Here is a 17,814-nt window from a genome sequence, read left to right as displayed (position 1 = left end):
CTCAACGTGCTTTTACTCTCTTATCCTTTTCTGTTTCCTCCCAGGCAAAAGTTGCTCCTCCAAGCTGGACTGTCAGCCAGAGGTGTCCTGCCATCTGGTGCCTTGGTCCTGCAACAGCAGCGATGACACCGAGAGCACCACCACGGCCAGTCCCACCACCAACCCCCTCAACACTAGGTGCTGTGTGCACCTGGGCACCTGTGGTGGGGAAGTCGAGGTATGGTGCTGCTTGGTCACCCAGTTCAGAGGTTCCACCCTGAATGAAGGTCGGGGGGAGGGAGTTGGCATGAGTGTGTTTTTGAAACTTGGAAAATGTTGCGCTCAAGTCTGTAAATTTGTATGCGTCTGCACTGATATTGAATGCCAATTCAACATTATATTATTAAAATATTGGTGATTAAAAAAACGTATCCACTCCCCAGTTTCTCACCAGAGTGAACAGGATTGACTAGACACTAAGCGTTTTATTGACTTCATGCATCAGTGAATACCAAAATAAATCCAGAAATCAATGGTACGGACGCTAGGCCGTCATTTACTCTGAGCGTAATTACATGCATTTGACCATGCTTTTTCCTACCCATAATCTTTCGCAATTGAAAATACATGTAGCCCGACAAGATATTGTCACTTTGACTTATTAAAAAGATTTGTATCCAAAATGGCCAACCAAGTACTACCAAAGACTCCCCTTTGGCACAAAATGCTGTCGTACATGAAGGAAGCTATTGGTGGCACTGGTTGGCTGACTTTCCAGAGCATATGAAGGATGCTTCCTGTGCGCTCTGGTTTGGGTGTCAACACACTCTGAACAAGATGTTGCCTGATTTTCAACTGAATGTGCACAAAACCTTTGTTTTCGTTGTGTGAAAAGAGCACACCTGAAGTAAAGATGCATGAGGGTAGTGCCATTCAGACTTCACTTCTCAGTAATGATTGCTCCCATTACTGGGCCATACATCCAAGTTGCTATATACATGCCTTGTGAAGTTGTGCCGTTCTTACAGCAACATTTTTAGGAATGTTCATGACATGTAGGTGATCCCAGGCATGGCACAGTAAACAGCACCTGTGTTCATTTAATCCCAGCTTATTCTGCAGGACCTCGGACTGTCATATTTCAAATTATAATAGCCACAAAGTATCCAGAGGATTGGTTTGGGGGCAGTAGATTGATGCATTTTTAGATGGTTTTTCTAAAAGGAACCTGCAGAGATTCAGTTAAATGCTCCATAATTCTGCTGGGGTTTGAGAATTCAGTTTTTTAGCCGATTTCAGCTTTTTTGTTTGGATGTTGACCCTGAATTTCAGCTTTTTTGTACACCTGGTGTGTTCAAAAGTATGGGAATTTTTTACATTTCAGCATCTTGCTAGCTGTTTTCAGCTGTTAAGTGGCCACTTACACCTCTGATTCTGGTTAAATTAAATCTTTCTGAACTGGTTTTTAACTTCAGAAAATATTATCTCCGGTCAGCCATTTTTGGTGGAGATCTCAAGGTTTATTTGAATGCTTTCCACAGGTGGCTGGTTGGGTCAATGTCCGCAACACCAGTATCGAGCTTGACGGGGTCTCATACTCGGCCGAATGGCTGGACACTTTCATCACCGAGGGTAACGCTACCCTACCCTCGGTCATCAAGGTATGCACTTTTGACCGTGCAAGAAATAAAAATGTTCACCTATGGAAGTCTTCCAGATGGTGGCATATTTTTCCTAAGTGCATGTATCACAGAATTAAATGCCAATGTTGTGGCGATACAGTGCCTGTGGACAGATGGTACGTGCACGCACATCACATGCCTCTTTGACCAATAGGATGCTCTGAAGTGCCAATGCATGTGCACGTTAAGCTTTATAGGAATGTGTGTTGTTAATAGTACAATATATTGTCACCCCAGATTAGTCTGAAGCTAAGTTATTGGGACACAGCTATGTGCTGTGGGCCTATTGTACAGTCCAGCTGAAAAAGAAGTCGAACTGGCAAGCATTGGCCACCTGAAAAGCTCCTTCCACAGTAGCTAAGTAACCTGCACTGTAGCTACCTAGTTGAGCTTCATTTTTGCACATGCATTCATAATTTATGGCCAATGGTTGTACGGTGCAAACAGCACGGTAGACTTTAGTTTGAGGCCAGAAACGGAAATGAGTCCTAGTCCTAGGCTCTTGTTTGATTGTATAAAGTCCTTAGTCAAATGGGTTGAGTCTCATTCTGAGTCTGAGTTATAGATCATTGAAGTGGAAAATTAGTTGCTCTGTAAACTGGAAAAGCCAACTCCAAGGCTGTGTTCAACATGGACAACAGCTCTTCTCCATAGCAGACCTATGGTAAAAACAAGCCATAGTGCCAAGCACCCCATTGGGACGAGGACTTGTAGTGAAAAAAAGGACACCACTCCATGTGCCCTTCCGAATGTTTCTCTCACCTTTGTGTTCAGAGATGTTTCTCCTGATAAAATTTTATGAAAATAAAATGGAAGACCTTCCTGCCTCTCTCCCGAAATCAGACTGCCTACGTTGGGTCCTGGAGCACCCTGAAGCAGGCCGACCTGACTTTTCCCTCTCAGATGTTTGTGGCCGAGCCCACTAACAGCTGCACCGTGGATGGGGACCCCAAGTGGCCTGAATGGTACCACGTGACTGTCAACGTTGTTGACAAGGACAATCCAGATGACAGTAGGTGGACCGCTGGAGGTGTTATTTAGTGGAGTTTTTTTCCCCCTAAAAAATTACACTGAAAGTACAAAGTGGTATTGGAAACAGTGTTGTAGTTGAGACCACTTAAGACCTTCACAAGACCACACAAGACCAACACAAGCCCTCCAGTCTGAATTCAAGCCACAAGTTATTCAAATGAACTGCAACAGAAGCATTCCTTTGTCATTGTTCAACGCATTACTTGCGACCGGCTTGTGCATGGTCTTGCGCATGATCTTGTGTCTGGTCTTTTGATGGTCTCGACTACAAAACTGATGGGAAGTTGAAGGCGTCGTCCATTTTCTGCATTTGAACTGACACAGTCAGGATGCTCGCCCTTCATTCCCCACGCATCACCTTACATTTTATCTAGTAGAGAAAAGATTTGACAGCAATGACGATAAACTGCTGGGGCAGGGGCTGGAGGGATTATTCTTTTGTGGGGGTCTGTTTTTCAGTTTTGTATGTTCTGTCCAGTAGAAATGAACAGGGTCGAAATATGCATGGGAAGGTTATTAAGCCAAGTCCTGGTGTGAAAAAAAAAATCCGACTTACCCATCGCCTGTAGATGATGTGTAGATTATGCAGTTATTTTCCAATCATTTTGAATCCTGAGTGTACTGTCAAGGGTGTATCATGAAGAGACTTGTGTGTCCCAACCTGACAAAAAGAAGGCGCTAGAGTCGATTTTCAGTTTAAGAATCTTGAGCATTGTCAGTCAGCAGGAACCCTCAACTTTGATCACCAACACAATGCCCATTTTCATGCCAAACGGAGAGATGTATCAAAGCAGAACTCAGTGTTGTCTTTCTAATCTGAAGTAAAACAAACTAACCAAAATGAAAAACAGGTTCAAGACTCATTTCACAGGTTCCATTCATATGCTTGCAGTGCATTATTGGAAGAGTTGACATGTGCATATTTGGGGGATGCACTAGATTCCTTTTTGATTCTAACTTTCTGTAAAGAATGTTACATTAAAGTGCAGAGCTTTTGCTCATATACTCTGTGGTGCAAGATGGAGAACTTTGCTGTGAATACGTGTAAAACTTTGTAATTGCCTGGGAGCCATTTGAGCAAGCAGTACCCCTGCGCAATGCACATTAATGCACAGGTGTAGGCGCCACACCAGGCATGCACACCTGGTATGCGTGAGCATGCCTGCACCTGTGCATTAATGTCCACTGCGCAGGCGTATTGCTTGCTCGAATGGCGCCCACGGGGACCACACCTTTTGGCAGAGTTCACCGTCTTGCACTGCTACCCGGTGCTATAAGATCTTTGTTACTAACTAATAAAACAAAGACCATTTGATTAAACTGCATGATACGCCTGCAGGATGTTGTCTGCAAAGTTGAAACGTAACCCCCGAAGAACAAGTGCTTGCAAGCTCCCACACTGTTGCTGCTGTACTGCCTGTAGTCTTGCCCACTCTGTAGACAATGATTTTGCTGGGCCTGGATTTTTTTCCAGCTCTCGACATCGAGAATGAACGCACCAAGGACTGCCTGTGTGACGTGGAGTGGGATTGCAGGGACAACATGTGCTGGGTGGAGACACAGAACATGTCATTTGGCGGGGCCAACCTGTCCAAGACAAATCCTGACCTGGGTAGGTACTGCGGTGACACCCCATCATTGGGGACTGTACTCCAATCGACCTGGTGTGGTCATTTCTTTGGAATTATGCCCTGAATTCTTTCAGTGCCTTTCTAGGGACGTACACGAATGGCAAATTTCACTACACACCTACAAGACCCATGTATCAAGGGTATATATAGTCAGCCAAAAATCTTCACCTCCCTAAAGCATGCACAACTTTTTATCCACTGTCAGAAATCAAATACCTTTTCTATGGAAACACCTCAAATGAATGCCTACTTTTAGATCACTGCAACATTTTGAAAAGTACCTTAAAATGTTGCTGTTGTCATATTATTCTGATATTTAAATAAGCTATGTCATTTCACGTACTGTTGAAAAATATTTCATTTATAATCTCTTGGCCCCCCTTTTTTTCATTTTCTTTCTTATTTGTTCCTCCTTGTTTGTTTTTCCTTTGCTTTTTTTTTTCTTTCTTATTTGAGTAGTTTACTGTCATTTCTTGTAGTCATTAAAATTACCAAAAATGGGTCACTTGGGAGACATTCCCATAGGAACATGCACAAAATTTTTCAAACTTTACCGTCCCATAATTCAATATTCCTTAATCCGATCTTAAGCAAACTTTGCATGTTTTCCTTTCAGACCCTAATCTATCATCTCTCAAAATGTGGACGGTAAAACTTTTCTTCCTTTTGGTAGTTGGAGCATTAGGGAGACATTGAAATGTCTCCCTAATGACCAATGTCTCTCTAATGTTGAAAAATTTACCATAAAATGTCTCCCAGGTGACCTATTTGGAAATATTTATTTACTAATACGAAATATGATTATCAATGTGATCATGAATAATGTATCTTGTGTCTGATTTTCTTTTATATAATATTCCATTTATGATCTGGAAGTAATCTTTATCTGTACCTAATGGTATTATACAGATCTTACAATGGAGTAATTCTGGGTATACATGTAGTTTGCAAATTACAGAAATTGTCCTGGCATGTGATACACTTAATGTTGAGTTCAGAATTGGTCAGTGTGCAGTCACATGCATAGGCTATGTAAGGTGACAAGTTTTCTGAGAAAGTGTAATTGATTTGCTGCAGAAACTGTTGGTTTCCTTCATCAGGAATTTGTGGAAATGAATGCAAAACAACGTTGAAGGAAAGTGTGCATTTCCATCTTGCCCTTTCTGCTTTTTCCAACCTATCCCCACAATGAAGTGTCTCATTTGGAAGTCAAGGGCATTCCACCCCAAATTGTACGCTCATGCTAGCCATTACATTAAAGTTCCATCAAAAAGTCTGTCTTGTAAAATAGGACTCATCTCCACAAAGTAGGCAATTTGTGCTGTATTTCAGAGGAGAAAGTTGCCAAGTTCTGTCGCAGCAGTGACAACGTGACCATTGCCAACTACACGACTTCTTCCTCCTTTGCCACGGGCTTTGGGCCGGAGCAGTCCCAGATTGACTCCTTCAATTTCAACACCAGTGTGGAAGGGGGGTGGGCCCCTGATCTAGACGACACAGACATTTGGATTCAGGCAAGCCCTTGTTTCTTTATCAATGTAGATTTTTTTGGGGGGGAAGAAAAATTTTCAGGAGATTTTAAGTGACAACCAAAATTGAAACATTTTGATATTTTAACACGTGAAAACACAAGAAAATTGTCCTGAAGTCTGACCCAGTGAATGTTTAATTTAAAAGTTAATTTCAATATCAGGAGACATTCTTACATTCTGTTGGCCCCTACTTGGCCTGGCCAGCATGGACGATTCGTGTCATTGGGCCTTTCACAATGTTGTGTATATCTCATAGCAGGATACTTCATGTTTATGTCAGTAGTACAGCTCCTTTTATCACATGCTTGCTATAGTTCGGCACAATCCAACATCTTTTACTGGAAAATATGGAAGTGACTATATCTATTTGCATATACCTTTTGTTTCATTGCTGTCATGTAAGAATGATCCTGCTCTGAAATGTACCGATTAAAAACACTGGGACTTTAACTTGTGCCCTTGCCTTTTTGTAGCTACTGGGAGATTTTACGCTGAAGTTTTGTCTCAGGTCATGAACGTCCTTTACCATTTATCTTACCTGTTGTTAGCAGCCTATTGTGGAGACCCTCATGTGCTGTTTGTTAACCTTATGTCCTTGCTGTGCAACATCTCTGGATTCTCGCCAGACTTGGGGGCAGGAAAAAAAAACGCTTAGTGGTCTCCTCTTCTTAAACAGGTGGATTTGGCAGAGGATACGATCATATCAGGAATAGTGACCCAAGGCGTTGCCGTGAATCCGGAACGTCGTGTTGATGAGTTCAAGATCGAGTATGAAGCTTCAGACTCTGCAGCGGAAATCCTCGGTGGAGATACGGTAAATGTCCAACAAAGTTTATTGTCCCCCCCCAAAATGGAAAAGACTTCTGTAACATGTGGGGTATTTTGAGCGGAGTGGAGAAGAGTCGAAAGAAAAGACAAGGGAGCTAAAATTGCCACCAGTGTACCCGAGCCAATTTCTTGAAACCCAACCATTGCCCTGGGTATTGTGGTTTTCCTTTGCCAGCTCCTTTGCTCAAACTTTAACCTACAAGTCAACTTCAGTGGAGCATGTTTAATAATCGACTTTCTGTTTAACTCGTTGTTTTTCTTCTTGACGGCTGTGTGAATGCAATAGTTTATTTTCAGACTTACAACTTTGCTAAAGGTTGGCAGTTGGCACCCTTCGACAAATATCAACATGGCCAACAAACTGTAACAGAAGACAAAACAGTGTACTTTTCTGTCTTGTAAATCTCCAATGGCTATTAATCACTTCCTGCCGGGGACTCCAGAATATGGTTTATATGCCTGGCCGGGGTCTCCAAACTCGGACAAAGGAAACAGGGCCCTGTAACAAAAGACCGTACTCCGAACAAAAGACCAGGCTGCTGGGCATTACCGACATTTTTCACTCTCAAAAGTGGTGCTAATCCAGCCTTGTTTTGAAACCGTATACCAGGGTTTGGGGCATTGAGAGCGAGTGGATTACCATCGGGGACAAAAGCGCTCCACCACCGCAGCGATGAGCCACACAGCCCTGCTGCATGCTAATCTGGCCCCTATTGAAAAGAGGTCAGCAGTGCACTGAGCCAGGTTCATGAACAACAGACAGTTATACAACACCGCACAATCTGGGCTCTGTTTACAAGGCTGCAGGCCTGGCTGAAATACTCGGCCGTCAGTGAAGGTCACCTGTCAACTTAGAGTAGTGCCTAAAGATTACTTTGTGCGGCTATAAACGACCGTTAAATGAAATGATAAATTTTTGAAGGATTTTGAAAACGGAAAAAATGATAGTCATGCCGGCCCAGCATCATCAACATTGAAAAATGCCCTGGCATGAAGTGGTTAACCAAATACCTCGTTTTTTTTTTTGGAGTGACCTGTTCCCATGTTACCCATTAACACACAGCTTTACTTGTGACGCTGAGTAGTGTATCAAAGATTTTGTAGTCGTTGCAATCAAATCTTCCTGAAATCCCTTTTAGCAAACCTGGTAGTGTGTGGATGGACCACCGGTGACCTTTTTAATGAAATATGTCACCATCAACTCATCAACGTTTGAAGTGAATAGAACGTAAACATTCAAAGAGATGATGTGTCTTCATAAGATGCTCCGAAGAAGCGACCATTTCCCTGTTATCATTCAGTGTGTTATTTCAGAAGGCAAGCGCTGCTTCAGTTCATGACCATTTTCTCCTGTTTGGATGTGTAATGTGTTGATTGAACAGAGTTGGTTTGTATTTAGAATGAGTGAGCCCAGACGAAAGGAGGAAGTACACTGCAAACTCCCAGAGGGTGATCTTGAAGAATTCTACTTCTTCTGTAGTCTCCATCTCATTCTTCATTTCTCTTTTCCCTCCAGGTCTTCAAAGCCGGGGCCAGACTAGACACCAAGATGACCAACAGTTTCCCGCAGCCCATCAAAGCCAATCGGGTGAAGATCTTGATCTCCACCCCCTGCGATCCCTACTACGTTGGCCTGCGCTTTGAGCTGCTGGGGTGCCCAGGTCAGATTGAGCAGTGTCCTTCATGTCCCGGTTTGAAATTTCCTCAACCCACCGAGTCTTGTCCCCTGCCTCCATCTTAGTTTTTTTTTCCTGTAGGACGTGCCTTCCATCCTGCGACATGCACTGGGATGCACTGAGTGTAATCTGAAAATGATGGTTGTTCCATTCTGCTCTAGCCTGCAAAACCTCCACAGTTTCCCATACCACCTCACCAGAAAGAGAGTGTCAACTTCACTCCAGCTTGTGGGAAACCTGTGTCCTGAAAAACAGTACTTTTGGGTTTGTTGTTTTCTGAAAGGAATTGTGGTTTCACGGGTCACTACTCGTTATGGAAATGAGAACTTAGCTCCAATAAAGCCCACAAACACACGCTCATATTCTCACCTACTCTTTCCTACTTCATGGCTGTCCCGCTCCATCGATTGCCTGTGCCCTGCCCCTTAGCTTTCCTGTATCTGGTGCACCCTTGATTCCACGGCAAGTCTTTTGTAGCACTACTTAAAAAACACCAGTCAGTGATGTTTGAAAAAAATCAGTCTGAATATATGGCCCAGCCTTTAAAATGAGTCACAAGTCACCAGAGCCACTTTTGACTTCTTAGGCCTTTAAAATCTTGCATGCTGTAAATTACTAGGAACCTACAGGAAGTCCATTTTCATGAGAAGGCTAAACTGAGTTGATACATCATAACGAAGAGCTCTGTTTGCTCTGTCCAATGCAAACTAAAAACCAAATTACAAAAAGAAAGTACCCTACGACTCCTTTTATGGAATCTGGCCACAGATGTGCTTTTGCCAATCGTGTTTAGTTTTAATACCGTGTCAATTGATCAAAAACAGAATTCAGGTTAAGCAGTGACGACGCTTACAGTTTGTGGCACTGCTTTGCAAAGTATAACATTGGCCCAACCAGTGATGGGTCATGCCTGGTTACTGTTTCCTTCCGGCTTTGAGTTTTTCCCTGAGCGATGTACTGCAAAGAAAGTATGACCTTTGCCTTTGACACCACGGCGGCATGGACAACACTAACTTTGAAACTTTTCAGGGGCTGCGAAGGCAGACTTTTGACTCTTTGGTTTTGAGTATGTTCCATTAACTCAGGGGAAATGCCAAAAAAGTGGTTGGTTGTTTTTCTTTATATGTGCATAACCCATTTAATGTTCACATAGCCTAATCGTGCCAGCTGCAGTCAAATATCTGAACTAGCCCTTGTGGGAAGTCCCAAAAATCTCATTTAAAGACAACATGCACGGAGCATCCACATGCACTGCAGCACTTTCTCAGTTCTTTTGTTCATTGCACAATTAAAGTGGGTTAAAGTTGAACAAATGGAAAAACTTGTTTAAAAATTTGAGTTTACCGACTCCTATTAGCAGCGCATGAGACGCAAGGGAAGGAATAACAACACGATGCTGCCATAAGCACGCAGTTGTCTTTGGAGGTCCTCCGTTTGAACAGTCATTTGAGCCCAAAAAATACATGCACACAGTGTAGATCTTGGAGAACTTGGTGGTCATCACTCAGGACTTGAAAGGTCCTGAAATCTCAACTTGAGAGAAGAAAGTTTATTTTGCTGAGATTAGTCTAGACCTCATTCATTCTCCTTGGATGAAATGGGGTGGAAAACACACAGTTTAGAACAGTTGGACGTTTTCCCCACAGCCAATATATGACCCAACCTGTACAAGATGAACTTGAAGCTTTACGTGTTGTTTCAAGCCTCCAGTGTCTTGAAGTGGACGTCAAGACTTCTCGTCTTTGACAGGGCTCTGTCTTTTTCATTCCAGTTTGTGAGACGGCAAATGATTGCACAGAATTTGCCAATGGAAATTGTGAAAATGAGAAGTTCTGTACTTACGAAGGTAAGAGGCTGACATTTGGCTCAGTCCTTGATCAATTTTTTTCCTTTCTTCAGCTGTTTTGCAACACAAGAGAACAGGAAATGGGTGAAAATTAAAGTAGAGTTGTGGTTGGTGTTCTAGCCCCTCTTGTAGAAGATGCTGTACTGCTATTTTAAGGAAAACACCTCTGACAGGTCGCAGTCTAGATTATTTTCAATTCACCAAACCTTGATACCATGTTTTACAAAATTATCGCCACAATGTGCTGTAAAATTTGGTAATCTAGAGGCTTGTTTGTTTAACGTGGATCTGGATTGGTACCAGTGATCTGTCATTAGTTCACTGACCCCAAAGCCTGCATAATGGATGGAGGGAACCAGCGTCGAGATCGCTGATTGAGATCCAGATCCATGTGAAACAAACAGGCCCTTTGTCAGGCCTTGGCCTAGTAATCTTCAAATATATGTAGTATAGTATATGTATAGTATATGTATGTATAGTATATTCAACTTCACAAGTTGACTTCAGATGACCTTAAGACATTCTGTTTCAGTTTCGGAACTCTTAATAATAACAAGTTCTGACCTGTGTACATTTGCCAATGTAGCTTACAACCATGATTAGGTATTTCAGATTCTAAATTCATAATAAGGCTTACTCATTTGTTTGACTTTTGAACTTGTTCAGATTTTGCCAGTTTGCATGTTTTTACTTGTTGGAGTCCCTTTTAACAGACTTTCTTTGTCAAATGGGCTTTAGAACTCACAACGTTAATGCCAACCTCCACTGGGCCCACCACAGGGCCAATAACTGCCCAAACCACTGGGCCAATGTCTTCAGGGCCACTGACCTCCAGTGACATGCCAACCTCCATTCTTCCTGCCTCACCAGGGCCGACCACCCCAGCAGAGACCACAACTGCCAGGCTGAGCACAGCTGGCCAGGCCACCACCAGTGGTGGGGCCACGACTAAGGCCCCGACCCCCCAGGCCAGCACTGTAGTGCCTGTTTTGACCTCTACCCTGGAGGCCACTGTGACGCAGACACAATCACCAATAGAGGAGAAGATCAATGAAGTGACACAGAATTTGCCACCTAAAGTATGTCATTGTGACATTTTGGTTCTAGTCTGGAACCTTGATATGCCCCAACCGTGGCTGTACAGTGTGAGCCTCTGCTGCTGTACCAACGGGTTAGGTCTAGCATGCTTATCGCTCAAGGCAACCACTTAGAGCCTGTTTAATTCACACGGTTCCAGATTGCGATCAGTGATCCTTTGTTGGTTCATTAACACTAGAGCCCACCTAATGGATGGCGTGAATCAGCTTTGGGATCACTCATTGAGATCAAGATCCGTGTGAATCAAACAGGTCCTTTGCTGTGTGTTCCATTTGGCCTGAAGCACACAGACGTATGACGTGTCTGTACACGGATGGATGAACAACAACCCGATAAACTGCTGTTTATGTCCGTGTCACGTCTGATTCCGGTTGTGCTGCTGATCAGTTCAGGTGATTCACAGTGCCTTGCACCACTAAGAGGTCGCTGCGGAGGGGTCCTTTTCGTAGTGTATTGTAAGAAAACGGTCAACAAAAATGCTTTACACCTGCTGCACTGTGTTGCTTGGGGAACTTGAATTGTTCTACTTTCTTTTGTCTGGGTTGAAGTTCCGGAAGTGTTAAGAGTATTGGTGTTAAGTAATATGAAATGGGGATGTTTTTGTGAGGCACATAATGCCGCGATCAATGACACATTTCCTCAAATTGTGCACTAACGTTAACTCAGTTGCAAATTGAGGCAAGGCGGCCATTTTGTGGTCGACTACTTCATCACTTGAAAAGTGAAGTCTCCATGGTTATTTCCCTCCCCCAAGTCTTCTCTTGCCCTCCCCCCACTGGCACTTATTGTGCACGGGGTATCATTCTTGTATTTCCTTTGGAGAAGGTGAAGAGTAAAATCCAGAATCTGTGCACACAGTTGTCCCCAAGTGTTAAGTTACAAGATGAGATGCTTTCCGCCTGGCCACACTGCTGCACTCCCCCCCACTTGCACCCAAGTATTGTAGAGTCTGGCACAGCTACCAGCCACCAAGGCCCAGATGCACGGTGGCCGCTTGCAGGCAAGGGGTGATGAGCAGTATGTGGCGTCCGTGAAACAGTTCCTGACTCCACACTCATTGGTCTGTATTACAGGTGAAGAAGGTGGTGGAGGACCTGCTGCTGGTGAGGGACGACCTGGACGGCGTCTCTGCAACCGACCCAACAACCTACCCGACGGTGAACATCACACAGAACACCATCAAGGCCGGACTGGAGGTCATCCGCAACATCACGGTGAAGGCCAACACCACACAGGACAACAAGCTGCAGGTTGACATCATCAAGGGAGCCTGGAACTTTCTCGCGGCCGTATCCACATCTGACAAGTTCGTGGGGAACGCCCAGCTTTTGGACGTGAGACAGAACTTTTTTTGACGAAATGAATTTTTTTGGGGGGTGCTGAAGTTACAGTGTTGCACTTGCTCTTTTTTAACTTGCACTGTTTCGTTAAAGGAATCAGTAAATGGAAAAAGATGAAGTATTTGTTGGGAGGATGGAGCATATTAATCACACTAAATGTGAAAATATGTTGAAAATTTAAATCTCCAAAGTCAAGATAGATACTCACTCGTTGTTCATCTGGCAACCAATCAGAATACAGAAAAGATGCTGTCCCAAGATCAATGACCACGGGAAAACAAAAACAATCCTCTTCTTGAACTCGAATGATGCAATTTGTCAACTTAAATAATTCCTGTCAGTCTTACAATCTGCCATACATTTCTCACTTTGTTCTCTCCAATGTTGTCATAACCTGCATGCATGCCCTGCATGCTAAAGATTGTAATGTTAACATTTTCTTTCCTGTGTTAGGAGTTCATGAGTGTGTCTAGTCTCATCCTTGATGAGGATCGCAAGGAAGCCTGGAGAGAAGTCCAAAAGGTTAACTTTTCCTCCCAATTTTTACCCTTCCTAAAGTTTTGAGTCTGTCCTGCTGTAGAAGTAATAGAACTCAAGCTCTTTATCACACCATAATTAGTTAATTTTCACACAGTCTGTGCCATCAATCCAACTGATTTCTCCGTTTGTACTGAAGTGCGCAACAATCATTCCAGTTCACTACACACTGGCGTTGCCATCTCCCTGCAGCCTTGGGCAGCTCTGTTGTATTTATAACATAGAAAATGTCGATATGGACAATTTTGTCAGGTAGTTTTGATGATTTGTATTTTTTTTTAAACTAAGCTTTACCGGGCTTCATTGGCATAGCTAGGATTTTGATAATGGGGGGCACAAAGGGGGCACCAGCATCTTATGGGGGGCAGTAGCTTTTAGTGGTGTGTTTTTTTGGGGGGCAAATGTTTGTTAGCCCCCATCCATCCATGTTTGTTGTCACAAATTCTGAAAAATCACATTTTTGAAGAACTTTTGCCCTCTCCAAATAGAACGGGCCATTACGTGTTTTGGCATTGCGTGACTTAATGCCCCTTTTTGCAGAGCGGGTCACATTTATTGCTGTTGTTTTTCTTGGTCTTCATTTCAGGAGAGTGTGGCTGGGCCACTAGGCATTGTCACTTCAGTGGAGGATGTGGCAACAAAGATTGCTTCAGGTTCAACATTTAACATTAACCTCACCATCAGTGAACCCAACATTGGTATGAAAACTGTCATTTGACTGATTAACCACTTCAATGTTGATGATGCTAAGCCGGCATGACTATCATTTTTTCCGTTTTCAAAATCCTTCAAAAATTCATCATTTCATTTAACGGTCGTTTATAGCCGCACGAAGTAATCTTTAGGCACTACTCTAAGTTGACAGATGACCTTCATTGACACCCCAGTATTTCAGCCAGGCCTGCAGCCTTGTAACCGTCTTTTGTTCACAAACCTGGCTCAGTGCACTGCTGACCTCTTTTCAAAAGGGGCCAGATTAGCGTGCAGCGGTGCTGTGTGGCTCATTGCTGCGGTGGTGGAGCGCTTTTGTCCCCGATGGTAATCCGCTCGCTCTCAATGCCCCAAACCCTGGTATAGGGTTTCAAGACAAGGCTGGATTATCACCACTTTTGAGAGTGAAAAATGATGGTAATGCCCAGCAGCCTGGCCTTTTGTTCAGAGTACGGTCTTTTGTTACAGGGCCCTGTTTCCTTTGTCCGAGTTCGGAAACCCCGGCCACTCATATAAACCATATGTCTCCGATTCCGGAGTCCCCGGCAGGAAGGGGTTAACATTGTTTTTTTCCCAAAAATCCCGCCATGAAGGGGTTAAGTAATTAATGGGGTAAAATTCAAACACGTTGCACCACCTATGACAGGCTTACGTTTGTTGTTGGATTGGCACTAAAATAGGCTGATGAATATTTAAGTGAAATGTTGTTGGTTTAATTTGTGCTTTTCAAATTTCTTCAGGGAAGCTGTTGCCAAGAAAGAGGGAATCATGTTATTCAGTCATTGTTTTGCAGTTGTAGTAAAAGTGTGTGTCTGGGTTGAAAGCAGATGTGAACTTTCCATGCAGCAGTGTAGGCGGCATGAGTAGCTGGTGGGAAAAACTTTCCCCCTCACCTGTCTTTGACCCAGGTTTGACTCCTGAACGATATGCAAGTACTGAGTTAAGAGTTACTTGTTGATTAAATCCTGTGCCCTTTGTTGTTCGGATAGGGGCGATTTGGTGGCTGCTTAAGGCACCTCTAGTGGACTCTGGCTCAGCCACGTTGCGGCCGCCTCCTTTGGAATGCAGCCGTGCAGCTGCAAGTAAGAACTAAAAAAGGTTTGTTTCGGTTGCAGAGGGTTTGATCCGTGGGAAGGCGAAGGAGGAGTTTGTGAGGGATGGTTACATGTACACCTTCCCGAAGGGGGATCCTAATGAAGTGTCAACTGAGGTTACCATCCTCAAAGATGAGTTTGAAGATAACATCCGTGTGACCAATTCGCCTGGTAAGATTACTATATACATACCCACGGCCCCCAAAAAGAAAACCCTTCAGCCAAGTTTACTAAGCAGTGTATAACATCATGCCCTGACTTGGATGTAAAAAACATACCATTACTACTTGAAAGAACATTGGTGAGGACATCACTGCTATTGTACTAGCAAATTGCCCCTGGCCATCAGTGTGAAATGTTTTTAATTTTCACTGGATGCCGTATAGAAGCAACTCTCACAAATCTCTCGCTGGGATATACATGTAGCTTCAATCAATTTGTTTTAATACAAATCTTCAAAATGCACCTTTGTGTCTCAGTTAACTGTATTTTCAAATTTAGTTTCACAATTTCCAAGGTTGTTTTACTGCCTTTTGGGTTTTTATGCTGAGATTTCCATATTTATGAGCCAAACTATGATGTCATCCATGGAAGAAAGTCTCAGTGTTCAATTGACTTGTACACAAAAAGTTGTGCATTTTTGTAGATTTTACTGAATTAAATTTTGTTTTCTTTGTTGATTCACTGTTGTTTATGTGCATAGAAATAAAAAAAACATCAATTTCTTTCTCAGAAATATTTTCAATAAGTATATTCTGGGTTTACAATTTGAAGAGAAAACCTAAGCACTGAACCATGTCTTCCCTTGATGACATGGCAATATCAGTTGTCCTGGAAAGCACACATTATTCTAAGTGTTAGAAAGGGGCTCTTTTCAATTTATGTAACCAAAATAATTTGTAAAAGAGTTTTCATACCGGTACATTGAAGAAGACAACAGAAAAGTTGTGTTTAAAAAATTAACTTAAGCTACCGTACACTTTAAGAAACAGTTAGTTATTCACAAAAAATTTGGAGGAGGTGTCTTTCCTCAATGTATTTTTCATGAATCATGAACTCGGCAAGCTCAGGTCCTAGAGGAGGTTGTCCCATTTTATTCCGTTATCAATGCTGCTGTTGTGTGATAAATATTCATTCACTTGAAAACAATCACTCGACGCAAATCCGACTACAACGGTTCCCAACAGTTAACAGCTCCTTGGTGGTTGTGGTTCTCAAGTTCTCCGGCATCGAGAAAATCCTTGATGAGGATGACCTGCAGGACAAGACGCCCGAGGTTCAGGAGAAAAAAAGAGTCGGTAGTGACATTCTGTCTATCAGCGTGGTCCAAGAAAAGGACACGATCTCATTGCCTGTGACCTTCAAATTGAGCCATGACAAGGTAGGTTTGGGTGGGGTAGATGTGTGTTGACGTGATTGTATATCCCAGTGCCACGATAATTTTACACAATACGTATTTACTTTCAAGCAAACTTGAGTCCTCAGTTTTGATTGGTTGATCCATGGTAATAAACGGCGTTATACTGTATGTTGTTGCAGTTCAAGATCCCACCCCAGGTTTTGTACCTCTAACTCCAGATACTATGCTACTTTACACTTGTGCAAAATGTTCAGCTGCAGAAGTCACTGTACATTCAAAAGTAGGGTGTTGGCATTCTGTGCTGATTGTCACGTGTGCACACTCATTACGATCCCTGGGGGGCTCCTGACTATTTTTTGGAATGGCGTACATTAATAAGACTGTGGATAAAGTTACACTTAAACTTAAATTCTGCAACTCGCTCAGCCACAGAATTGTGTCGCACAAGTAAGTGCTTGGAGTGTGTGCCTTTAGTAATTTAAAAAAAAAAGTCTTCTTTTTCTTTTGTGTGCAGTAGGCATGTTCCTGCTTTACTGCTTGTCAAGTTTTCTTGGAGATAAATTGGTTATCATGCTCGCAATCGTGGAACTTGGAATCGTATAGTGCATCTATCAGCACCACATTAGTTCATGTTCCACCTGCACTCACATGATAACTATTATTTAGTAGTCCCGGTAATGGTTATTGTCTGTTTTCAGCGAACAATGCTCGTGTTTTGTTTTGAGGTTTGTTGTTTCTGCAAATGTGACACAACTTCAGATGTTTGACTCTGATAATACTTTTTGCATGTGATTGTTTTCTTTGTGTTACTATCCGCCAATGCTTAATTCTTTTAAATTTTTACTATGGTTTAATGAGCTGTATATCAGGTTTATAATTTAGTAAAATCTCTGAGCTCTGGGGAGAGATGTTACTGCAACATCAGTCAGCTTGAGCATTACATGAAGTGAAAACAATGCATTTTTGAAAGGCTTTTAAGAGGGTGCATTCTTTATTGATACTAACACAACATTTTTTTATAATGGACTCTTTCTCTGAAAGCCATTCAAAAGCACCTGTCTAGCTGTATAAAAATAAACTAAAACTAAGTTGTTGGGAAAAGGCTGAATGGAGAGATGTGTATCAAGTTTCTGTGTGAAAGATGTGATGTTATCTGTGTCTCTGATTTCATGAGGCAAAGAGTTCCTAATCCGGGGTGCAACATTTGACAAGGCTCTGTCACCATAACTGACAAGAGGAGCTAAGGGAACTTTAAGGAGACTGGTAGATGACCTCATGCCTGGTTTGCATTTGTGCGATGCAGAGTTAAGCCCAGTTTCCATACAGGGGTAAAGAGACACAGACAGTTACCAGCGATAATCTGTAATGTTGAAGTGCTTTATCGTGACTGACATGCAAGTGTGGGCATAAATTGACGGCAAACTTGGATAATGTTCAAGTTTGCCAACTCTGCGTGGAATCGTCTGAG

At 42.8% G+C, this 17,814-nt stretch overlaps 1 protein-coding gene across 3 annotated transcripts in view; it reads left to right on the top strand.

Moving 5' to 3' along the window:
- The window catches only part of LOC110981257 (uncharacterized), a 45,186-nt gene that overhangs the window by 11,315 nt on the left and 16,057 nt on the right, over positions 1–17,814 (top strand). For 2 of the 3 annotated variants that reach the window (XM_087144933.1, XM_087144934.1), the window contains exons 3-16: positions 45–217; positions 1,521–1,640; positions 2,505–2,673; positions 4,168–4,305; positions 5,657–5,838; positions 6,533–6,670; positions 8,201–8,345; positions 10,132–10,206; positions 10,945–11,285; positions 12,378–12,638; positions 13,098–13,166; positions 13,768–13,879; positions 15,008–15,157; positions 16,174–16,367. In XM_087144933.1, coding sequence (XP_087001059.1) covers positions 45–217; positions 1,521–1,640; positions 2,505–2,673; positions 4,168–4,305; positions 5,657–5,838; positions 6,533–6,670; positions 8,201–8,345; positions 10,132–10,206; positions 10,945–11,285; positions 12,378–12,638; positions 13,098–13,166; positions 13,768–13,879; positions 15,008–15,157; positions 16,174–16,367 — 2,267 coding nt within the window. The remainder of the gene's footprint in view (positions 1–44; positions 218–1,520; positions 1,641–2,504; positions 2,674–4,167; positions 4,306–5,656; positions 5,839–6,532; positions 6,671–8,200; positions 8,346–10,131; positions 10,207–10,944; positions 11,286–12,377; positions 12,639–13,097; positions 13,167–13,767; positions 13,880–15,007; positions 15,158–16,173; positions 16,368–17,814) is intronic. The other variant, XM_022238671.2, reaches the window with a different exon arrangement.

This window comes from Acanthaster planci, linkage group LG13 (assembly GCF_054643075.1).
Source record: "Acanthaster planci isolate LZ-2023a linkage group LG13, COTS_SCS, whole genome shotgun sequence".
In the NCBI taxonomy this organism is placed as follows: domain Eukaryota; kingdom Metazoa; phylum Echinodermata; class Asteroidea; order Valvatida; family Acanthasteridae; genus Acanthaster; species Acanthaster planci.
Note: the sequence above shows the minus strand (reverse complement) of the source record. Positions and strands in the feature narration are given on the sequence as shown.